The sequence below is a fragment of the Desmodus rotundus genome, chromosome 8, assembly GCF_022682495.2.
Source record: "Desmodus rotundus isolate HL8 chromosome 8, HLdesRot8A.1, whole genome shotgun sequence".
Lineage (NCBI taxonomy): Eukaryota > Metazoa > Chordata > Mammalia > Chiroptera > Phyllostomidae > Desmodus > Desmodus rotundus.
In genome coordinates, this window is record NC_071394.1 from 105,857,731 (window position 1) to 105,883,250 (window position 25,520).

The window sequence follows — 25,520 nt, forward strand, 5'->3', positions numbered from 1 at the left end:
CTTCGGGAAGGAAAGGGGTGAAAGGATTCTTGCTGGTGGACCGTAAGAAAGTGCCACGCGGGTTTGGATTAACTGGAGATCATGGTGGCGACACAGCTGATGGTGCTGGGAACTGAGGGAGGCCTGCCAGTTGAGCACGATTACTGGGAAGAACTGGGGGCTACCTGAGCCATGGACTTCTATTTCTTTTCCTGAGATATGGTCCCCCTGACTAGGCAAAGGGGGGAAGGAAGGACTGTGTGTGTTTGTGAGTGTTTTAAGGGACTTTGGGATTTTAATGAAGACATTAAGTCATTACTCTAAGTCTGTACAACCTTTGAATAAATAATTCCTTTCCTTTTCACCAACCTCTGACATTGAGAGACGTCATTCCCTGGTGGCGGGCAAGGCAAACCTAGTATAGGGGGACCCTAGGAGAAGAGGGGGGTCCATTGGTAATAGTATATTATCCCCCTGCCCCCGCCTCAGGTCTGTTCTGTAACAGTATGTTTTGTATGGAAAAGGATGAAAATCATTTGGAAAAGAATTCATAGTCAGCCAGGATGGGAACCCAAGCAATCTCAATCCAGAACCTGAGCCCTTAACTGTGGCTGCCACACTGTCCTCCATGGAGGTTAGGACCAGCCAGCACACAAGGCAAGGGAAGACACCTTCAATGGCAGAGGAGGAGGAAATGAAGAGACCTCATTTCATACGCATACACAATGCGATCTTTATGATGACCTATAACATCTAAAAGAACCTACGTTTCTGGAGTCAACAATTGTTCAGACCTAAAAACCATGTCAATTATGATTTATAGCTCCTCCTCCTTAATCTCAGGGAAAATTCCCTCTCACATCAGGAGAGAGAAACCATGAAGACAGGATACGTGAGCCCACCTCGGCGAGCGACAGCCAGCCACTCTGCTGTCCCTCCAGCTCCCGAGGGGAGGTTCCCTGCAACAGGGGGTGGGCGCTGGGGCTATAGGTGGGCTTGCTGAAACTTGGTCCTAACGGAGAACTTCATGGCAGGAATCCGAGGACTATGTCACCCAGTTAGCCATAATCCACCCTAGTAATTCTGGATTTCATCTGGACATGCGTTTCCACATCGGAAGGTGTAACTGATGGTGTGTAGTTTCATAGTCTAAGCGGCAATTTTTCTTTCTCAGTGGTTCATAAAACCCGAGTGTATCTATCTTACAATTAATGAAATCGTACGTTTGATGAAATGTGGTAATAACGTTAAGCATACATTGAATCCCACTATAATTCAAGCTCTAGACTAGACGGGAGATGCGGGAATGAGTGAAACGGAGTCCCTATGCCCGAGCAGCTGGCAGACAGGGAACAAGCACACACACACCCAGAGCTAAAGAGCTTGCGGGGGATGAACCGCTGGTTGTCGGGGCTGGAGCACACTGGGCATCCACCCTGTAAGTGGGGTGTGTCTGCCAAGGGCATGAAGGGCAGAAGTGAGAGATGAGGCAGGAAAGTTAGCCTGGGACCAGACTGTTACCCAGCACTGAGTGCTGACCTAAGGAATTTAGGCCTTATCCTTTAGGTCAGTAGTTCTCAGACATTTTGGTCTCATGGCCCCTTTATGCTCTTACAGAGTCTTGAGGACCACAAAGCGTCTTTGTTTATATGGCTTAGATCTGCTAATGTTTATTGTATTAAGATTAAAGCTGAGAAGCAAAATATATTAATTCATTAAAAATAATGAACTCGTTACATGTTAACAAATAACATTTTAAATGAAAAAAAAACACATTTTCTAAAACAAAAAGAATTAATGAGAAGGATGCCATTGTTTTATATTTTTGTAGACCTCTTTAATCTGGCTTATGAAAGACAGCTAGCTGGCTCTCGGAGGAGCTTCTGCACCCCATCTGTTGTGGTGTATTTGAAGTGTATGAAGAAACTCTGGCCTCATAAAGATATGTAGTTGCAAAAGGGGAGCCTCACAGACTTCCTGCACGGGCCTGCGGGATCCCAGAGGTTCTTGGACAACACCATGAGAACTGCTGCTCTTGGTGATGCAAAGCCACTGAAAAGTCATCAGCAGATGGCGGGCAGCTAATTCTGCAGCAATGGGACGATGATAAGAAGAGAAGGGGAAGAGGCCTAAGAATAGGGCAACAATCAGGGAGACTATTAAAAATTCCAGGCAAGACCATAGGAACCCTTCACTCAGCAGACCTAGTGGGGATGCAGAGAAATTAATGGGTCCACAACATGTTAAGAGTCCACGGGAGCTGGTATCCAAATGCACCCTGGCTGGGGCAGAGAACGAGAACGACTTTGGGTATTCTGGGTTGGAAATCTGAGTGGATGGTGATGATAATTGTGTATAGGTAAGGCATAAAAAGATCAGTTCTGGTTTTAGCTAATCAAAGAGGAAAGAAATGAGAAATGATATGAAGATCCCAGACCACTGACTCAAGGAGATCCAGACAGGCCCTGGGAAGTTTACCTCTTTAAACTGCTCTACTCAGTACTGTTTAAAATGATACCAAAATACTGTGTGTGCTTTAAGGTAAAATTAATTTCTTTAAAAATGCAAATAACCCCGAGCTACGGAGAAGCTCTTTAGTTCTCCTTAACCAATAAAGCACACCTTGGCGTTGATTGGTCAGAGTGCTTTCCATCTTAATGGAACACAGGAAAGCTTCAGTTCACAGACCACTGCAGGGCAACTGGCCTGGGGAGGAGCTCTGGTGGGGACCTTGGGTCTAAAGATGGGTGGAGGGAAAAAGAGAGATAAAATTTTAACCCCTTGTGGAAGCTGTAATTACTTATATGAATATTTCCAGTTTAAGGAGTGACAGGAGAGAAGACTAGTCACTAGGTAGCTGGTTGGCGAGAAGGGATAGAGTTGAAAACGCACCAGAGACATTCTGCTCACTTTGAAGTATTTTAGGGGCGTCTGCTCAGCTCCAGAGATCAGATGAAGAGAGGCAGGTCATCTCATCAGAAAAAGGATTCGACACTCAACTGGCTTCTCATGCCTGGAAGAGTGTAGAGAGGTGGGCAATACAGATTTTGGGGTGTGTGTACCTAAATCAAGTCTGAGACCGAGGCACAATGCCCATGTCCCCAGTAAAGAGAGCAGGAACGGTGGGGTATCCCTTTCCTTCTGAAGCCCATAGGTTAGGGGCCCCAATCCATGCCAGCAGTTATCTTCCTCTTCTTCTTCCTCTTCCCGAGTAAGACAGGAGCCTGTGGAAAGTTCTTTGGGTTGAACAGAAGGTTACTCTGGGTGGTCAACACAGTCCAGTATGTGCAGAGGATGCAAGAGCAAGCAAGATGAACCAAGAAGAACACAGAACATGATTTAAGAAATACAACTGCCTGGGTGTAGAGCAGACCCTTAACTTACGAAACATAATCACTCTATCACTCCTTAACTCTGAGTAAGTATCCAAACAACTTTGATTTGAATAAATGTTGGTATATCAAAGCTTCTTATTTTCATAAGCTCATAATAATTGTCTTAGTCTTCTCAACAGTGAAGTACCACGAAGAATTTCCAGTACACAGCACCCAGGCAAAGACCAAGTCTGCTAACGGGGGACTCAGCATCTTTCCAGCAGGTCCTGTTCTTAAAGATTTGTGACGATGCTCCTTACTCTCCATTACTACTTTAAAAAAAGTTGTGATGTGGCCTGGGAAAGGCAGCCTCGATTATATCATCCCCTCCTTTGAAGAATGGGATCAATGATAATTAATGTCCCACTTGCCGTGTAAAGTATGAGGATCAAATTCCATGAAAACGTCTGGTGAACCAAAACGTCCCATGCAATAGTTAGTCACAGTGGAGCTCCTGGCTAGGTGGTACCCCTCTCTTCCAGACAGAAGGCCCAATAAAGGAACTGGCATCGACGGAGGTCTTCTCTCTGCCCTGTTATCTCACCTAGTACCATCTTATGCAGTGGGTGGTCATGTCCCATTGGGCATAGGAGGCACATAAGGTGAAGGAACTTACCTAACATGAGCTACCTACTAAGTAGTAGGGCTAGGATTTAAACCCTGACCTGCTGCTGAAAAACCCAGGCATTCTTAGCACTAGCTTCGCATCTACTTTGTTGCTTACGTCTACAAAAGGAAAATAAAAGTGGCATTTGGTTTTTACATGGCCATGAAGGCTCTCATTGTCACCCTCATCCTCAAGTTTTCCGTTGCTCTAAAATATGCTATAAAGCGTGCTAAACCTTCCCAAAGGGCTGTAGCTGGCAGGATGAAACAGTTAGCTCTGTACTGTGGAATGGAGCCCAAGAGCTAAAACAAAGGCAGAGACAGTCAGTTGCAATAAAAGTAAAATATTAAAACCTCAATCGCCCTGCCTGCCAAAGACTGCATCCCTCAGCCCCTATCAGGCACACGCACAAGCCCCAATGACTGCTGATTGGGATTCAGTGATCCAGAGAGAGCCGGGGGTTTTTTAGCCTCACCTGCCATAACTAATAAGATGTATACTTTACCGATCACAGGCTAGACCCAGCGTGGTCTAGACAGAGGGATAGCAAAGGGGCCACGCTGCTGATTTCTCTTGTGTGGGGGGGAGGTGCCAGGCAGGATGAAAAATTGGGCATGAACCAGCAGGTCAGAGAGACCCAGGTGTGAATTCCGGCTCCATCTCTCATTACCTGTTCACCATGGGCCAGTTCTTAACTTACTCATTGGAAACACTTCTTCATACTGAAACAAGTGCCACTCTAAAATAAATGAGATGATGCGGGTAGAATGATCAGCAGAGGTCTGTGAACACAGTAGGCATTCAAGAGGGAGTAGATTCTCTGATGGTTATAATGACTCATGAACTAGTAATTGTTTGCTTGCTTGTTTTTAACAGACACTCTCTGAGGTAGACTGAAGATGACTACAAATTCTTACTACTTTTCCCTTTGAGAGGTGGGGTCCAAGCCCACTCCCCTTGAATCAGGGCTGGTCTTGGTGACTTCCTTGGCCAGCACAATGTGGCCAAAGTGCTGTTCTGGGATTTCTAAACCAAGTTCATGAGAAGCCTTGTAGGTTTGCCCTGGCCTCATAGCCGTGAGCTGCCGTGTAGAAGTCTGAGCACCCTGAGGCCACGTTGCTGGAGGAAGCTCCACTACGTCCTGTGAAAGGGCCTCAGGGAAAAAGAGATGCTGGTCCAGCCCCAGCTGCTCCAGCCCCAGCTGTTGGAGTTATTCCAGCCCAGAGCCCAGACACCGGCGTCTTTGCCAACCCTGCCCAAGCTGCAGATTCGTGAGCAAAATAAATGACTGTTTTTACTTTAAGCCACAATGTTTTGAGGTAGTTTGTTATGCAACAAAAGATATATAGAACACTCTCTTTATCAGGTTTTTTTCCCCCTGAAAATTAAAAACATCAGTTTGCTGAATTGTTTTGTCACATATTAAGTTTATGTTGATTCTGTAGTTCTCAAGTCTATTTTATTTTATTTGTTCCCTATTTGACTTAATCTTTATTGTGTTTTTTTCTCATTACTATTTAGTCCCCTTATACCCACCTCCCCCCAGCAATCAGCACACTGTAGACACTGAAAAACATTTTCTTTGTGGACAATGTTAATCCGAGCATAACTTACTAATTGGCTGACCAGTGACATATATGAGCTACTGTGTGTGTGTGTGTTGGGGGTGGGGGGAGTATGCATGCCAGAGTTTAAGTTCTCTAGAATTTTTCTAAATATCCAGTTCCTCCCACAGGAAAAATAATGCTACAAATAACAGTCATTCATCTTAATGAACTTGGGAAAACCATGCTCTGAAGTCAGACTCACTGAATCCAGTGCCCAAGCGCTCCGCCCTCCCAGTTCTGTACAAAGCTGGGCTCCAGCCCATGACCAGCTATCTAGTAATCAGAGCAGTTTATCAAAGGCCACTACCTACCTTCCTCCTACCCAGCAGGAAACTACCTACTCTGGCAAGCTTGCCGCGGAAGCTTTAGGACCAAGTAGATTTCTGCAGTACATTCTCCAGATAATCTTTGAGGAAAACCCCTTCAACTTTCCCACGTGCTCCACTTTGGAAGAGCCTTGTTAGAGGATAAGACTTGGCTCTGAAACATAGAATACTTACCTGATGCCTTTTAAAAATTGTTATGTAAACTTTGGGGCATATAATCAGTATGGTGAACTCAAACATTTTGCTGCCTCGCAAATGGACTATGCTCTTTTCCACTTCCTGGTTCTTCTGCAAAGCCTGCCTGCCCTTCCTGAGGGTGTGTGTGTGTGTGTGTGTGTGATCTTATTTAACCTTCAAATGTCCCCTCTGCCATCAAGGCAGAGTTAATCATTTCTTGATGACATTGCTTCTTCAATCTGTAATGCCTTTTCTTTACCAAGAAAGCTTACCTTTTTTTTTTTTTTTAAGAAGCAACAACCACCCACAGTCGTGCAGAAACATGGAGAAAGAACTTGAGAGTTTCTACAACTCCTGGCAACGTCCCACCAGACTGAAGCAGGCTGACATGCCCTGTGTTTCAGGGGTCATAATTCAGTAGCAGAAATGAGTCAATGAGAATACCAACCAGAATGCTATTTGCAGATAAAGTGCTGAGAACTGGGGGTGCAAGGTAACCTGAACTGCTAAATTCTAAGGGCTGACTGGTGATTTGCATCTCAATCTCTTTCATGCTATTTTCTTGGCAAAAGTTAATAAGGAGCCACTCAGCCTAGGAAAGATAGGTCCTCTATTTTTACCTTGGCAAGAACCAGACAAACACAATCAACTCCAGATTTTCCTAACTCAGTGGCTTTTGTTCGACCTGGAGTGGGAAATGCCTGTTGCCCCAAGTGGGTCAATCTGAACCTCAAACCTGCCAACTGGGATTGGTTTTTATATTCACTCATTAAGGATGCCAATCTCAAGGCCATACAGGCACTAAGCGGCAACTGGCACTTTGCATCACAATCCACAAAACTCATGAGTAACACGCAGCAAGTCCTAGCTGAACACGTCATTCTATCACCAAACTTAAAGGAATTACATTTTCAACCCCCATTATATAAGAACAAGCATAACTATGCAAAACATTCCAAGCCGAAGGCTGAGCAAACACTGAATGGTAACAGTTACAGGACACAAAACCCAGCCTGCCACTCCCTCTCCCTGTGAAACTTACAGAGGATCACCCTGGAACACCGTTCATCACAAAAACCAGGGCAACAAGGTTTTTGACACTCATTCTTATATTAACTATGTGTAACATGCCAATTTAGAATTATAATGGAGTCTACACTATAGCCGATGCCCAAGGTAACGGGATAACTAAATGTGTGACACTCTAAGTACCTAGATGAAGCAGAGGGAAAAGTTACTGTCCTCTCTCATTGACCAAACCCTGATCTTCCTCTAGAAAGTGGACGGGTCTCTGGCACTGGACAAACAATAACACTGGTATATTCCAGGAAAGAAGAAATGTGATAACAACTTACTTAACAGTTGGCAATAGAGGGCCTGTAAACTTCTCTTCATGGTATCATCTGGTCCTTCTTGTCCTCCAGTTTATTCATGATTCTGTCTAGGAAATTGGGAGAAGAAAATTGTTACATCTGGGGAATATAATTCAAGTCAATAGTCAAGAAGAACTCCACTTAACATGACCCTAGCTGTAAAGGCTAAAACACCTGACTCTGAAAAGGAAAACTCTTTTTTTAAAGACTTTATTTATTTATTTGTAGAGAGAGGGGAAGGGAGGGAGAGGAACACCAATGTGTGGTTGCCTCTTGTGCACCCCCTAACTGGGGACCTGGCCCACAACCCAGGCATGCGCCCTGACTGGGAATTGAACAAGTTCAATTGGTTCACAGGCCGGCACTCACTCCACTGAGCCACACCAGCCAGGGCTGAAAAGGAAAATTCTTGGAATGGATTCGCCACAGTTTAACTTACAACAGTGTATGCTGTGAAGCTACCAGTTAATCAAATCAGCCAAATCCTGAAATATGCACACCACTGAAGGAAACTTACTCGGGTAACTAGAGAGTAAGAATCTGGCTTTGGAACTTTCGAGGCTTCCAATCAATCTCCCCTGAGTCTCTGATCTTGAAACAAGAGAAACAAAAAATTTCTAATCTCATTTCTACTATGGTGCTCACCAAACAACTTCACCACACTTGAAATTGTATTGTATTAAATAACTTTTCCATCACTCTCTGTTATAAAAGATACCCCTAATACAGAATATTTGGAAAATATAAACAGAAAATATAGATACGAATATATGAGAAAATACAAATTACCTATTTCTCTAGCCTTTCAAGTATGCATTTTCAGTGGCCTGTCTCATTTCATGTATTATACATTCTAATTTTTCTCCGTAGGAGCAGAAACATCTTGTGCTGTGTTAACTTTAAATGGCACACAGTATTAAGTTAAATTCCTAGAGATGGAATCGCAAGGACACAATTTATGGCTTTTGAACCATATTGCCAAACAGACTTTCACCAGTTCTGGTACATGAGGATGTCTCTGGACTGCAACCTACCCAGTGATGAGGATTTATACCTTCTTTCCCTCTTTGCCAAGTAAATAGGCAAATGTTCCATATCATGGCTTTAGTTTGCATTTTGTGTGTTTATTAGCCACTTGTCTTTAAAATTTTTTAAACTCACATTTGACAAAGATTCTTCAGTCAGGCTCCTTCGTAGGCCCTTCCATGCACGTCCTTGTCAAACCCAGTGTTAGCAAGAACCCTGCTAAGTCAGTACAACCAGAACTGCTACCCACCCCATGCTCAAACTCTAACCACCCTCAATACGTGATTAGGGCCCTCGTCCTCCACCACACACAGGGGATGATTGCCCTGGCCTGTCCTCACTGAGAATCCTCATGGGTCAGGTTGGCCAGAATGCTCTGGTGTTTCTCCTTAGTAATTTTCCATCCAATGATCCCCAACCCTATTTCTTGCTAAATTTTCACTTGCCTGCCCTATCTTAGGGTTTGAGTCCAATCTCTCTCTCCCACTGTAAAATCCCACTGTAGTGGTCCCTATACTATTCTGATGGTCCAGAATAAAGTCTGCCTTACCTTCTTTAACAAGTGTCAGTGAATACTTTTTAAAAATTCATTCCTTTGTTTCTATTTTACGTTTAAGGTTGAATATTTTTTTCTTTAACACAGTCTTTAACTATTCTCTACTGGTATGCTGGAATTTTTTTTCATGATACCCCGAGTAAGAATTGATTTGTCTTTAAGAAATTTAACTGAGTTATAATTCACGTATCTTAAAAGTCAGCCTTTAAAGTATACAATTCAGTTGTCAGTGTATCCAAAAGTTGTGCGGCCATCACCAGTACCTAATTCCAAAATATTTTCATCACTCTAAGAAGAAATTCCCATGTTCATGAGCAGTCATTTCCCATCATCCCCTTTCCCCATTCCCTGGCAACCACTAATCTACTACGGATTTCCCTATTCTGTGCATCTCACATAAATGGAATCATACAATGCACGGCCTGTTGTTTCTGGCTCTTTCACTTGACATAATGTTTTCAAGGTTCATTCATGCTGTAATGTTTGTTTAATTATTTATTTTAACAATGATACACACACACACTACTATGGTTAGAAAGGCCGTCCTCAGTCCAAGATTACATAAATAGTTGCCTGTACTTTATTCTGGTACATTTTTTGCTTCTTTCCTGGACTGTGTATCATGTTTTACTTCTTTACTCATTTTCTGTTATAACAATAAGTGTTGTATAGAATGTCCTTAGTTTTTACTCTTCTTTTAAAGGTTTGCCTAGATCTTTGAACTTGTTTATCCCTCCAAATTAAGTTGAAAATCGTTTTACTAAATTCCAGAAAAACAATCATTGGGATTATAGTTAGAATAATCTTCTACTTGCTTTATTAACTTAGGAGAGACCTGATCTCTTCAAAATCCAAGTGCGATAAGGAGAAAAATAGATGATATTTTAGACTGTAGCTGTAGAGAGCAGAAGAATTCTTCTCAGAGGGTGAGAAGTGCTCTTTCTGTGGGGCGGGGAAGAGCTCAAGGACTTGTTTGGGAAAATCGAAGCCCTCTCTCTCACAGTGTCACCTGGGTGAGGAAGAGGGGGAGAAAGAATAGTCAGATTCCTCTCCGCTATAAAGTAATGGGAGGTTTGAGTTCCCAAAGGCCAGGAAGGAGGGGTTAAGTGACCCGGAAATCAGGAAGGCTGAGATGATAAACCAAAGACGTTAAGAGACAGAAAAAAAAGAGGCAATCCCAAAAGACAGCAGCAGGTGGGAGCTAAGAATAAAGGGTCAAACGAGAAATTCTCCACAGGAGATGACCTGCGAACTTTCAGGTGTGTGACACTTAATTTTTCATTACTGCTTTTTCATGCTTTTTGTGTTTACATGTCACATCTTTCTTCCTTCTCCCCCACAGTGCTTATCCAACACTAGTATCCTCAAAACCTCAGCAAAAGTCTTGTACAAAATAGCCCTGCATGGGCGGTGCTCAGCTGGGCAGTGAACGAGAAGGCACTATGACCCAAGACAAGCGTGACTGGGAACAGAGGTGGGGGGCACTGGAGCCGTAAGCGGTGGTAGTGGACATCTATGGAGGACTTAGGACATGGTAAGTGTTCAATACACGTGCAGCGCGTAAGTAAATGAACGAATGGATAAAGGAATGATCAGGCAACAGGACAGCAGAGAAAGAGCTGTAGTTTAAATTGATCACGGGGAAACACATGCTCCTCGATCTTCTCTGGAAGTCCTTAGAGGTCTTCAAGAAACCGGAAGACTTTCCACAAGGCATGGACGAGAGCCATTTTACTCACAGATCAAGAAACGACTGAGCCCATAAATCTGGGACACTTGGGCTCGTCTGGGCCACACAGGGCTATCCTAACTACAAGCACTACGTGGCCTAGTTTGTTCAAAACTAATGTTCATTTGGGCCTTTCTGTGGAGTTTTGCAGTGTTTTTCCTTCATTTAAGTTATACGGTCTTGTTAATTTCTAGGCATTTTATATTTTGCCTCTGTGATGGAATTTGTGTTCCCATTATACTTCCTAATTGTCTCTACATGAAAATGACTGAGTTTTTATATATTCATTTTGTGGCCTAACTGAACGCACTCACCCGTGGTAATGATGCTTTCTCGGCTAAGTCTCTTAGGTCAATTGTGCTGCTTTGGATGGATGGAGAGCCACAATGAGATTCCATTGAAAGCCTCTTTTTAACTGTAGTCGGAAACATTAATTGTATCTGGTGCCTCAGGAAATAATTTAGGAGTTCCAAGGATGAAAATTAATTTCTGGAATGAAATTCTGAGAAAGTACCGAGTTTTACAGCCAAAGGCTGAATAAAAGCAGAGAGAAAGAAGATGATGCAAACATTTGACTCAACATGCAGGGACAGCAGCACAGGTAGGGAACTCACTGATTATTAGCTCGGGAGGAACAAGGGGGTGCAAGAAACCTGAACCACTCACTCCCTGAAGAGAGTGAGCCCTACAGAACCCCGCCTCTCCCATTGCCTTAAATGGGACAGTTGTATCCGTGCCATTGACTCAGGAGGCAATTCTCCTTTGTGGATCACTGAAAATGTTCCCATTAGAAATGTCCGTGTAGTAGCAAGTTAAAGGAAAAGCTCTGATACGTGATATGCAAACTGACTTGAAATGATAAGTTCATAGAAAACAAATACAAAATAGCTGGGAAAATCCTGGAAAACAAAAGCAAAAAAATTCCCAAAAAGGTGGGGGTAGGGGAGGAAAAAGCTGCCAGCCCTATCAGACCTAACATACTCTAAAGCCTCTATAATTAAAATAATTCGATACTGACACATGAATAGACCCAAGTTTATATGGAAATTTAGAATATGATCGAGGCAGCACACCAAATCAGTGGGCAAAAAGATGGACTCCTAAATAAAAGCTGAGAGAATGGCAGAGTAATATGAAAAAAGATAATTGTCCTCATTCCAAACACTACACACCAGCAGGAGTTCCAAATGGACCAGACATTTATTTATTTATTTTAGTTTTTGATCATTTCATGGTCTTTATCACCTGCTGTCAGATTGCCCAGCAAAGACATTGCAACAATGTCCACTGTAATAAAAAAATAATGTATAAATGTATGAGTTTATACAAACCACAGCCTTGGCATTATTAAATTTTATTATTTTATCTAACTGAATAGGAGAGACATGGAACCTCTGTGTTCATTTTACTTTAATGTTCTTTGTTTACTAGTGAGATTGAAACTCCCCCCTCAAAAAAACACAATTGCTAATATTTGGTTTCTTTTTGTGCAAACTGTCTGCTGACATCCTTTGAGCATTCGGTCCCTCCTTTCAAAGAGCCTGGAAGTGGCCGTAGGTCAGTCTGAAACTTTGGCTGTAACAACAATCGAGGTTTATCGGACATTTGCAGAATGTGGATCCTGAAACTGTATTTCTGGCAAGAGACTCTAATTCTGATTGTGCTGTTTATCTCAGCCAAGTTAGGAGAATTTCAGCCTAGGGACCTTAAGCAGTCACCATCGCATCCTCCCACCTTTAAACAAATGATGAGGCTGAAGGGATGTGGAGGCTGGAGTGGGAGGGACACAAGCTCGTTTCTGCCTGGGTGTGAGGCAGCGTGCCACTCCTTGTTCAAAAATGGGAAGCAGCCCTGCTGAATTACTCACGTTTTCTGGCTCACCTCTCGTACCTCCATCTAGATGAAGCGAGGCCTTATAAATAAACAATGATGTTTTCTGGATGATGCTATGTTTACTCTCAATTAGCCTTTTTGAGGCACCTGGGGCTGAACAGCGGTACTTTGTTTTTATAACTGACATCAAAATGAGATCCAAGCTGTAGAAACCTGAGTCAATCCTCCCTCTTTCTCCCTGAACTGAAGTCCGATCAATCACTAAATTTGGTCTCTCAATTTTAGCGATTGTTCAGTACAATCGATCACTAAAATTGAGAGATACCTGCTCAGTATCTCTCGAATACATCCGTGCGCTGCCACCCGGGCTGCTATACCTCAGCACAGGGGCTCTGCTGTTCAGATTGCTGCCAAGCCTCCTCTCTGGGCTTCTCAAAACTGTTCTTGCTTCTCTACAATCCATTCTCTACTCAACAGCCAAGCCGGGGATTTTTATAAATGCCAATCAGATCATGACACTTTTAAGCTTAAAATCCTCCAATAGTTTTTCTTTTTTTTCAATATATTTTATTGATTATGGTATTACAGTTGTCCCAATTTTTCCCCCTTTGCCCCCTCCACCCAGTAACCCCCATTCCCTCTGGCAATCCCGCCCCCTGTCCTTGGTTCATGCATATACATTCTTTAGCTACTCCATTTCCTATACTGTTCTTAACATCCCCCTATCTGTTCTGTACCTACCAATTTGTACTTCTTAATCCCTGCACCTTTTCTCCCATTCTTCCCCTTCTGCCTACCAACTGATAACACTCCAAACGATCTCCATATCTATGATTTTGTTTCTGTTCTGCTTGTTTGCTTAGTTTTTTAGATTCAATTGTTGATAGTTGTGAATTTATTGCCATTTTAATGTTCATAGTTTTGATCCTCTTTTTCTTAAATAAGTACCTTTAACATTTCATCTCATAATGGCTTGGTGATGATGAACTCCTTTAGCATTACCTTGTCTGGGAAGCACTTTATCTGCCTTTGAATTCTAAATGATAGCCTTGCTGGAGAAAGTAATCTAGTTTGTATGTCCTTGCTTCCCATCACTTTGAATACTTCTTGCCAGTCTCTTCTAGCCTGCAGTTTCTTTCGAGAAATCAGCTGACAGTCTATGAAAACTCCTTTGTAGGTAACTATCTGCTTTTTTCCTGTTACTTTTAAGGTTCTCTATCTTTAACCTTTGGCATTTTAATTATGATGTGATTGGTGTTATCCTCTTGGCATCCATCTTCTTTGGGACTCTCTGTGCTTCCTGGACTTGTATGTTTGTTTCCTTCACCAAATTAGGGAACTTTTCCTTCATTATTTTTTCAAATAAGTTTTCAATTTCTTGCCCTTTCTCTTCTCCTTCTGGTACCCCTATGATTCAAATGTTGGTACACCTGAAGTTGTCCCAAGGCTCCTTAGCTTATCCTTATTTTTTTTGGATTCTTTTTTCTTCTTGCTGTTCTGATTGTATGTTTTGTTCTTTGTTATGTTCCAAATCATTGATTTGATTCTCAGATTCATCCACTCCACTGTTGGTTCCCTGTGAATTTTTCTTTATTTCACTTAGTGTAACCTTCATTTCTGCCTGTGTCTTTTTTATACTATTGAAGTACCCAATGAGTTCCCTGAGCATCCTGCTAACCAGTGTTTTGAACTCTGCCTCTGATAGATTTTTTATCTCCATTTCATTTAGTTCTTTTTCTGGAGTTTGACCTGTTCTTTCATTTGGGCCACATTTCTTTGTCTCCTCATTTTGGCAGCCTCCCTGTGTGTGTTTCTATGTATTAGGTAGAGCTGCTTTGACTCCCTCTCCTAGTAGCGTGGCCTATTGTAGAAAATCTCACTGGTAAATTGGATGGGGCAGAGCCTTAGGTAATCGCCTATGCAGGGCATCCCATTGAAAGCAGGCTGATGGATCACTGATATGGTGTCGCTGCTCTGTGGCTCTATGTAGGGGAGGGTCAGAAAGGGGACAATGCTGCTGCCTGGCCTCTGGAGTTGTGTCCAGGAGGAAGCTGTCCCCCTGCACTTGCCCTGATGGTAGACACTTCAATTTCTCCCTGTATGCCACTGGTGCCCTTCCTGCTGCTGCATCCATGCTGGAGCCCAGAGGGAGTGAGTCTGCATGAGTCCTAAGTCTGTTGCGGGCCCTTCAAGAGGAGACTGCTGAGAATCTTGCAGTTTCTTTTGCTGCCCCACCTCCCACTGGTTTTTACAGCCAGAAGTTATGGGGATTTATCTTCCTGGCACTGGAACCCTGGGCTAGGTGGTCTGGTATGGGGCTGGGATCCCTCACTCCTGAGGTATTCCTTCCAATTTTTATGCACCACACATGGGTATCGACCACCTGTTCTGTGTCGATGCACCTCTCCCTGCGTCTCTGCTTCTCCACCCTGCCTACCTATGTGGATGAATGTGGCTTCTTCCATGTACTCAATTTTTTCTGATGATTCTGGGTGATAGTTGTTGTGTGGTCTAGTTGTGATTTTTGCTATAGTTGTGTGAGGGGGTGAGCTGTGTTTGCCTACACCTCCATCTTGACTGGAATGGACCAGACATTTAAATGTAAAAAAGTAAAGCACACAAGTACAAGGGGGAAAAAATGGGTAAATTCTTTTATTACTTGGGAGTAGAGAAGCTTTGCTAACTCAAAATCAAAGTATGAAGCAATAAGGAAAAAGATAAACTCTATTACATAAAAAATTACACAGTAAAAAATACAACTAAATAATGCAAATAAAAAACTAGAAAAAATGTTCAACTAATAACAAGCAAAGAATTACTATCCATAAACTTTATTTGTAATCCTCAAATCAGTACTCGTGGTCCTCAGCGATCCTTTGCAGACATGCACACAGAGGTGAAAAACCTGAGCCTCCATCGTGCTGTGTTCCCAGCAGAGGTCAAAAGGCAATGCTGCCTTCTTGTTCCAGATCTCTTCCTGTGAATAAGGGTCCTTTCTCCAGGCTATTTAGGGACAAATTTTCAGCATTTTGGGTTTTTTTTTCCAACGTCTATTTGAAATGTCCCCCAAGCATAGTACTGAAGTGCTGTCTAGTGTTCCTAAGTGCCAGAAGACAGAGATTGGCCTTACAGCTAAAATACATGTCTTACATGAGCTTTGCTCAGGCAGGAGTTAGTGCTGTCGGCCTGGAGATCAAAGTTAATGAAGCAACAATATATACTAAATAAGGTATCACTAAACAGAAACATATAAAACAAGGTTATATATCGATCGGTTGATAAAAATATGACGAGAGGCCCATGGGAACCTAACCTTGTATTTCCCCTAGGAGCAATGGTTCAATATTCGATAATTAAATATTTGGGACAACTTTATAGAATACAACTACCATGAGTAATGAGAATTGTGTATATTTGGGCCAGACTTTAAAATATTTTGTGAGGCAAAAATGAAGATGATCAATGATTCAGGCCGATAGTAGAGCTTGAACAAAACAGAACGTTGGCTTTCATCTCCCTGGGACAGGGAAGATCTGATTAACCTGGTGGCCAACACACCTTAGAGTTGCCCTCCAGGAAAGTAGTAAGAAGGGAGAGAGACAGGAGAGTTTACATATCAACAAACAACACAGGCCCTTGAAGAAGTTTGTTAAGGAGCATATTCCTCCATTTTGCAGGTGGAGACAGAGAGACCGAGAAGTGCAGGGCTTTGCTCAAGATCAAATCGCAAGACCTTGAGCTAGTTTCTTGACTTCTCTGACCGGTGGGTTCCGTAGTTGTGGAAAGGGTAAGCACAGCACCAGACACGCTTGCTGCAAAGACTGAGACAATGCACGCGAAGCACTTGCCCCACCGCCAGGCCCACAGTGAGTGCTCAGTGCGAGTTAGCAACTACTTCCCAATAGCAGAAGCCAAGACGATGACACATTTATGTTGGATTTAGGATTACACTCAGATGTATAAATTTAACTTCACAGTTCTTATTTATAATTTATACCTTTGTCTTCCTTAAAAAGGCTTTGAGTATGCTTACTGTTAGATGCAACCTGTACAACAGAATTATTAACATATGATGTACATTAATCACATCAGAAAGAGAGACGCAAAATTATGTGGAGGAAAGGGGAATTAATTTTACCATCAGATGCAACGGGACAATACATTTTCCTTGGAGCATCCTAAAAATAAAGACCAAAAGGATAGCTAGTATCATTTTTTTCTGGCTGCATCAGTGGGATTTTAAATTTTGCTTAGAAATACAAAATTTTTCTGCTCCTAAATGTGAGAAAAGATCATTAGACAGATCATCTTTTGAAAATCATTAGCATCCTCGATAGCAGTTTTATGGAATATAAACAGAATATTGTATTGCAGCTGCTCCTTATCAGCCCACAAGACAAGCTAAGGTTACTGCGCTAAGTGGTAATTCAGGGAGAGCATTTTAATGTGCACCAGGAGCACCGTGCTGCATGGGAAAGATCAGGGCTGCCACTGGGTAGCTTTGCTGTGTGCCCTTAGGCAAGTTATTCAGCTTCTCTGAGCTTCAGCTTTCTCATCTGTAAATGGGGCTGACACCTAAATCAGAGGATTGCTGAGAGAATAAAGTAAAGCACCCACTGTGTGCCTGGCACATTGTATATGTCTCTCCCTTTCTCCTGAGCTAATGGTGTACAAATATGCTGTTTGGGTCATTTGTGGATAAAGAGAACTGGGAAAACAGAAGGAACCATCTGATATTCAGCAGTCAGACCAGGGCTTGAGCATCATGGGTGTTGGATTAGCTCAGGGAGGCAGACAGGGAGGTTTCTCAGGCCCACTTATACCTTAAGTCACAATGAGATGCAGGCATCCGACAGGGCTGGGTTTGGGTGGTAGTGGAACTTTTAGTCAAATTCTTTTGACACAGATGCTTTGTCTATTAAACACAGAAATCGCTTTCACTTCCATACAAAAATAGGTGTTCTCTCTTGTTTTTCTTGAAACGTGGGGCTCTTCTAGTTCATCTTCCAAATTTTCTCACTTCTGTGCAAGTAATATTTCCCTTTCCTCTGAACCAGCGGTCAGGAGAGGGAGCGCAACTGCAGTGACTGTCACTGTGTCTCAGGTCTGGGAGTCACAGGGAGCAGTGGGATTCTGGTAACTGCACAGAACAAGGGAGTAGGGGGTTTTCTTTTCTTTTCTTTTGCTTTGTGGCTCCAGCCAATTGTCAGCAGGAAAACTGGTCTTTTTCTTTTCCTTTTGTTTTTCTTAAAGAAACTGGAAGTCCTCTTAAAAATGTTTTCCCTAAATTTTGAAGAGAAGTCAGACATAGAATCTCCCTATTTTAAAATACTAGCGATTCATTCATGTGGGCCAAGACTACAAGCCAAAAGACGTAGGACTGTGTGCTTCCTGATTCGCAAGGCTTTCCTGATGTAGAACCTATGTGAGCACTTTCCTAGCAAACTGAGGAGCAGAGTGTCCATCTCTGGAGGGAGGGGCTGGAGGAGGAGGCGGGGCAGATCAACCCTCCCTCCAGGTTTCGTTCGGCTACTCCTCTGGGCTCTCGCTTAGTAAGCTTTCAAGGGAAAGAAAACACCTTCAACTGAGCTCCTTTCCTCTCTTCCTCTTCACAGTTACTTCTCCGAAAAATAGAATATTGCTGGTTAGGTTGTCAAATCCACTGGGATACTGAATTCCAAACGAAAGGCAAAAATCGTTCGTCTCCTGCCAAGGAAAAGCCTGCAAAAGGAATCAATTACAGGCACCCCTCATTTTACTGCACTTCGCTTTATTGTACTTCACAGATGCTGCATTTTTTCACAATATGAAGGCAAGACCCTCCACCAGCAAAAAGGTTATGATTTCTTTATTGTGATCCTCACTTCACTGTGGTGGTCTGGAACCAAACCCACAATGCCTCCGAGGTCTGACTGTAGAGTGGATTGTGCCTGGAGGACTGAGAGGTCAACTGCCTGACTGGTCCTCCAGACCAGCTGGGGCTCACCTGCATTTGTTGGGGGTGGGAGTGGGGTTTGCTGCCCACAGTCACTGAAGTCAGCAACAGTGTGAAACTAGGACAAGGAGCTGGGGGCTTATAGGACTACAGGCCTCCTTCTTCTGGCACAAGATGTATTAAGACCATTGATCTCATTTGAGGAGACAGAAAGGTGCTACCACAAGGCGGAGAATGCACATCACACTTCCCCCTTTGTGGCTTCGGTATGAATGACTGGACACTGAGGCCAGGGGACGAAACGACGCCGCAGCAATGCCCAACACTAAAGGGGCGTGCTCAGTCATGCTGGCCGCACTGCTTATGAAAAAGATTACTTCCTGTCCACGGCAAAGTCATTTTTCTTTTCCTTTGCAGCATCTGAAAAACATCTTCAGAAATTAAATTTGGAAACCTAAAAATAAGTGTATTTCCTCTGGGCAGCAGATATTTCTCCTGAAAGATGTGCCAAGTTTTCACAGTGGAAAGGGAGGCGAGGCCATAGGAAGTAGGCAGAACTCTTATCAGAATGTTTTACACGCAGAAAGGACATTTAAACCCACAACTCATGACTGGAACATGCAATGCATTTCGGCACGTGAGATTATTCACAGTATCAGAGGCACTGCTAAGTTTTATTTTTTAGCTCAGACTCTTTTTTTCCATTCCCCTTTCAATCCACAGAAAGTTCTTGACCTGTATGAAGACAGTTTTAACCTATGGTTCTGATTTAATCTTTCAATACATGAATATAATTTATGTCAAGTGATTCCATAGGACAAGTAAAATCTTTGGAATGCACAGCTAGAATAAAAATTATAATGAAATTTTAAAAATATGTGGGCAAGAGCAGTTTGGTTCAATATAAAACAGGTGCAGCCATCACTTGAAGAATATAGATTAAGGTCATTTGACCTCACCTGTGAGGGCCTTAACTAGCTCATTTAATCATGCTGATAATTCTACATCGCTTTGGTGACTGGAAGGGCTAGAAGAAATATCCAGAAGTACCGAGATTGGTGGTTTCCCAAACCAGGCGATGGTCCGAATCCATTTCAAAATAGATTTCTAGGTCTTTCTCTCAGGTATTCTAATACCCAGATTCTTAGATGGGCAATTTTAAAAGGTGCCCAAGGTGGTTCTCATGATAAGCCAGGCATGGAAACCAAGAACCTTATCTAGCCATTCTTAACCTTGACTGCACACTGTAACCCTGGAGGAACATTCTAAATCAATTATTTCAGACTCCCTGAGGGAGGGAGGGACTCTCCCAGGGGATCCTGTCCCTGCCTAAGAGAGACCGAGAACCCACAGCGAGCCCAGTCCCACTTGTTCTCTCTCCTGAAGCCGGCAGTTTTAAGAGAGATGGAAGAAGTGGGATGATAAATGAAACCACTTTGCAAGTTACATTCAAAACAGAAAATGAGTGATTCAGAATTCCTTAAATATTTAGATCCACAGCCTCTCATGCAATTCAAATTTTGAGCAACACGAGCTCTTTGTGATATTTTACCCAATTTCTCTTTGGTAAACCTCTCACTTGCCCCTGCTACTTGCTTCACAGGGATGCACAAGACTAAGCAGTTACTGAGTAAAAGGGAGAAAGAGGTTCAGTGAAGTGAAGAGTGTGTGGAATCCACAGGCAGACAGGACTAGGAGCCTGGCATAAAGCTGAAACCACTTTAATCTCTAAATCGCTGTTCCCAAGGCAGAGGGATGTTCCTCTTTCTGAAGACTGCATTCATAGGGAAACACAGTGAGAGCCAAGGATGCAAGTTTGAGTGGCAGTAGAGGGAGGGAACAAACAGAAGGGGTCCCTTCTCCTGTAGGGGACCACAGCCAAAAGCACAGAGAAGAGCAGGGCAGGAAGATGTAGTACAAGGAGTGGGGAGCCTGCAGGTCCATTTCTTTGAAAAATATTGAGTGCCAACACGTGACAAGCACTGTTCATCTCAGGGGCTGGGAATAAAAGCCAAGGGGACATGGTCCTTGCCCTCAAGGAGTTTGCAGTTCAGCAGGGAGAGAGAACATCATGTCAAAAATCATTCATTCGTGCCCTGGCTGGGTAGCTCAGTTGGTTCGAGCAACATTCCAATATGCCAAGATTGTGGGTTCAATCCCTGGTCAGGGTATATACAAGAATCACCTAAATAAGTGGACCAGTAAATCAAATCAATCTCTCTCTCCCCCCCTTTCCTCTGTCTCTCTAAAATCAATCAATACAATTTTTTTTAAAAAGCGCTCATTAGCCAGATCCCTACCTATAAAATAGGCATTACACCTATACTTGCAAGGTTGTTTAGAGAATGAAATGACATTTCTCCAGAGGAAGGAGAAATTTTGTTTTCTGGAGAGTAGCAGGAGATATACTCTGAGCTAAACTTTCAAGGTTAAGAAGGATTTTGAAAAGAGGAAGTGAAGGCGGAAAGGGGGGACGATGCCGAATGAGGACAGTGAGGCAGGGTCTGAGGATGAGTTTGCCAAACCACAGAAGATCTACCACTGGCGGCTTTAAAATTCCCAAACAATGCAATTTTGGATATAATATGTGTCTGCCTCTCCAGGGTGGGGCTGAAGGTCTCATCTTCTGGGGAAGGGAAGGCTCTTTGAAGGATCCTGAGGACAAGACTGATAGGGAAGCAGAGAGATGGAGGCTGGGTTCCCCAGGTTCAATGTTCCAGATCACAACAACAAAATAAATGCCCACTAACCATGACACTGTTCTTGCAGTCCCAGACAGCTACAAGACCCAAGTCATCTCCACTGATGTGCACAGCATTAGACAACCACCAGTAGGTGGCGCCTAAGCCCAGTTTACACTTGGATGGATCTAGATCATCCAGCTGGACCCTCAGATCTCTAGGCTGGCTTGGTACATAGGCTCACTCTCATCATTTCAGCAACGTCACAATAATGTAACCACATGGTGCACACTAGTGGGTCTCAACGTGTGGTCCTCAGACCAGCAAGCACCCAGGAACTTGTTAGAAATGCAAGTCATCAGGCTCCACCCTAGACTCAGTGAATCAGAAGCTCTGGGGGTGGGGCCTAGCAATCTGTCTTCCATAAGTCCTCCAAGAATGCTAAAACTCTAGAGCTTGAGGACCCCTACTATGCCCAAGTGAATTTCTGAACCCATTTACTATGTTATGGCAGAATTTTACAACTCTTACCTTGGACAGATCATTTTCATCTTCAAAGGACCGATAAATGAGAAAAGAGGAAACTGGAGCAGAAAAACCCATCATCAAAGTCTCTCTCAACTGTAACATACTGTAATTCACCGACTCTCCAGTGGGGAAAGTGTTTACAGTCCATTAGTTCAGATGGATTGTTGGTGTAAGCATTCATGGCTCTTGTGGAGAGCGCTGGTAGGTACATCTGAATTCTAACGGCTAATTTAAAAGTACAACCCACTTCCGTCACTCGACTTTTTAGATTACTAATATTAATGCTCTATGAATAACCCCATACGGGGAGGGTATATTGAAACATGGGCTTTGTGGTGGGAAAACCAACAAAATAACTGCAGCGTCCGTCCCGTCTCTGCTGTGGTTATACACAGCTAGTAAGAACTAGACCTGTCACGAAATTAAAATTCTAAACACAGCCAGAATTGATTTAAATGATTAATCCTAGAACTGCTTTCAAATAAACCTCTCCCCCAGAACCTAGAAGACTTAACAATGCTAGCCAATACTTATATTTTTAAATATATTTATTGATTATGCTATTACAGTTGTCCCATTTCCGCCCCCCTCACTCCACTCCATCGTGCCCACCCCCTCCCTCCCACATTCCCCCCCTATAGTTCATGTCCATGGGTCATACTTATAAGTTCTTTGGCTTCTACATTTCCTACACTATTCTTACCCTCCCCCTGTCTATTTTCCACCTATCATCTATGCTACTTGTTCTCTGTACCTTTTCCCCCCCTCCCCCTCCCACTCCCCTATTGACAACCCTCCATGTGATCTCCATCTTTATGGTTCTGTTCCTGTTCTAGTTGTTTGCCTAGTTTGCTCTTGTTTTTGTTTTAGGTGTGGTCATTAATAACTGTGAGTTTGCTGTCATTTTTACTGTTCCTATTTTTTATCTTCTTTTTCTCAGGTAACTCCCTTTAACATTTCATATAATAAGGGCTTGGTGATGATGAACTTCTTTAACTTGACCTTATCTGAGAAGCACTTTATCTTCCCTTCCATTCTAAATGATAGCTTTGCTGGATACAGTAACCTTGGATGTAGGTCCTTGCATTTAATCTTGGGTAATGTAATTATGATGTGCCTTGGTGTGTTCCTCCTTGGGTCCAGCTTCTTTGGGACTCTCTGAGCTTCCTGGACTTCCTGGAAGTCTATTTCCTTTGCCAGATGAGGGAAGTTCTCCTTCATTATTTGTTCAAATAAGTTTTCAATTTGTTGCTCTTCCTCTTCTCCTTCTGGCACCCCTATAATTCAGATGTTGGAACGTTTCAAGATGTCCTGGAGGTTCCTAAGCCTCTCCTCATTTTTCCGAATTCTTGTTTCTTCATTCTTTTCTGGTTGGATGTTTCTTTCTTCCTTCTGGTCCACACCATTGATTTGAGTCCCAGTTTCCTTCGCATCACTATTGGTTCCCTGTACATTTTCCTTTGTTACTCTTAGCATAAGCTTCATTTTTTCATCTGGTTTTCGAACAGATTCAACCAATTCTGTGAGCATCTTGATAACCAGTGTTTTGAACTGTACATCTGATAGGCTGGCTATCTGTTCGCTGCTTAGTTGAATTATTTCTGGAGCTTTGAAGTGTTCTGTCATTTGGGCCGTTTTTTTTCTTTTTTTTTTTTTTTTTTTTTTGTCTTGGCGCGTCTGTTACTTTAAGGGGCGGAGCCTTAGGTGTTCCCCCGGGCAGGGTAACGCTGGTCGCTGCCCTGTGACACTGTACGTGGGGGAGGGGCCCAGAGGGAGCTATGGCACCCACTTCATTCTCCTCCGGACCTCAACCTTTCACTCCACTACCCACAATCAAACCGGGCCTCTCTGGTGCTGGTTCCCGAGTGGGTGGGCCTGTGCACACTCTAGGCCCCTGTGGGTCTCTCCAACGACCTCTCCTGCGAGGCTGGGAGTCTCTCCCGCTGACACCCCAACCCTCGCGGGCATTTTCAATCAGATGTTTGAGGCTTTATTTCCCTGCGCTGGAGCGAGCCCTGGGTTGTGTGGTTTGCTTCACTCCCCACCGTTTGTCCGGTTTATCTGTGCGTGAATGTGGGGCCGCAGGGTGCTACCCCCCGCTCTGCCTGCCCCGTTCTCCGCCACTCTGAGTCCGGCCCTCTCGGTTTATCTGTGCGAATGTGGGGCCACAGGGTCTGCCAGTGGTCGGACTGCCTGCGCCATTGGTCCCACACTCCGCCAGTCTCGGTCCCGCCACGGCCATGCGAGTCCTCTCCGCCCCGGTGCCCTTCTCCGCCCCTCCTACCGGTCTAGAGGAATGTTTATTTTCTATTTCCTTGGTGTCGGACCTCCTTGCCGTTAGATTTTCTGTCAGTTCTGGTTGTGCGGGGAGGCGCAGTGTGTCTACCTACGCCGCCATCTTGGTTCTCCGCTAGCCAATACTTAAATCAAACATGTAAGCCATTTGTGCCTTGCAAATCAACCCAAATCAGAAGTCTAAATTCAGAGGTCCTTAAAAACTGAGCAATACCTCAAATACGTCAAACTGCGGATGAGCCAGGATTTTAGAAAACAATTAGCCCCCTGTGTTCCGTGTTGTCCCTCCTGAAGCTATTGGCACGGTGACGTTTGGGTGCAGGCTTCCTAAATTAAAGTGTGAGGTCAGAAAGGCAGACATGTTGTCCATCTCGCGTGGTGTTGTGTCTTCAGTGCTTAGAATACGGTCAGGCACGTAGTAGGTGTTCAGCACACAGACTACGTAAGTGTGTGAGTGAGCCTACAAAATTGATGGAGGTGGCACTGTCAAACAGAACTTTCTGCAAGGACAGAAATGTTCTGTAAGTTGTATTGTGTGACACACTAGCCATAGCGATAGGTGGCTACTGAGCACTTAAAACGTGGCTGGTGTAACTGAGGAACTAATTTTAAATTGAAATGGGCATGTGGACTGTGGCTACCGTGCCGGCCAGCACAGTTATAGAGGCTTGGGAAAATGGGTGGGTGGGTGTGTGTGTGTGTGTGTGTGTGTGTGTGTGTGTGTGTGTGTGTGTGTGTGTGAAAAACAACAAAAGAAAAGAAAAATGAGTATGTAATGCAGAAAACTTATTATCTATTATCTCTGACCCTGGGAAGTAGTTTAAGGAGGAGCAGGTTGGGCAGGCAATGCTGCCGGGGCTCCAGATTCCTCCCGCTTTCTCTTCAATCCACAAAAGGCAGTGGTAGCACCTGCTGAGAGAGGAGGACTGGGTTTTCGATTTAAAGAGAAAAGTCTCCACTCTCCCCCCACCAGGGACAAGGCAGTGTTGAACCCATGGGCACAGTAGTGGATGGAAGGCAATGTAATGGAATTCAAAAATATTCAAAACTTTCACTTTTTTCCTCAAAAACAAAACAACTGAGAAAACTAAACTAATTCACTATACATTATTTGTAGTAAACTTAACTTTTAACTTTGCCTGATGTGAAGAAATGATTTTTAACTTAGCTATCTGCTGGATATTGTCGATCTTTTAATTGTATATGTAACAATTAATGATGGATAACTTGTGTAGAATAAAAAAACTATTTTTATTTAATTCTGTGGGCCCAAGCCACACACAAAAGCACTGAAGACCAAACACACACAGCCTCCGCCAAGCACCCGAACAGGCGCACGCCGACCGCCTGCTCAGGCCACTCTGAGATCGAGGAGTTGATTGACAGGAAATTCTCCAATTACAGTCGCATCAATTTCCCATAGTTTTGCAGCACTGCAGGTATTTTGTGTATCTCTGATGTCAATGACGTGTCTATGATACCCAAGGAAACACA

The 25,520-nt window shown here is 43.4% G+C and overlaps 1 protein-coding gene across 8 annotated transcripts in view; it reads right to left on the reverse strand.

The window, feature by feature from the left end:
* TMEM108 (transmembrane protein 108) overlaps positions 1-25,520 on the reverse strand; it is a 295,171-nt gene that overhangs the window by 136,316 nt on the left and 133,335 nt on the right. For 4 of the 8 annotated variants that reach the window (XM_053930238.1, XM_053930240.1, XM_045200108.2 and 1 more), the window contains one exon: positions 7,426-7,507. In XM_053930238.1, the coding sequence (XP_053786213.1) occupies positions 7,426-7,465 (40 nt within the window). In that variant the 5' untranslated portion in view covers positions 7,466-7,507. Of the gene's footprint in view, positions 1-7,425; positions 7,512-7,960; positions 7,971-25,520 lie in introns of those variants that run through there. The other 4 variants (XM_045200103.2, XM_045200105.2, XM_045200104.3 and 1 more) reach the window with 2 other exon arrangements.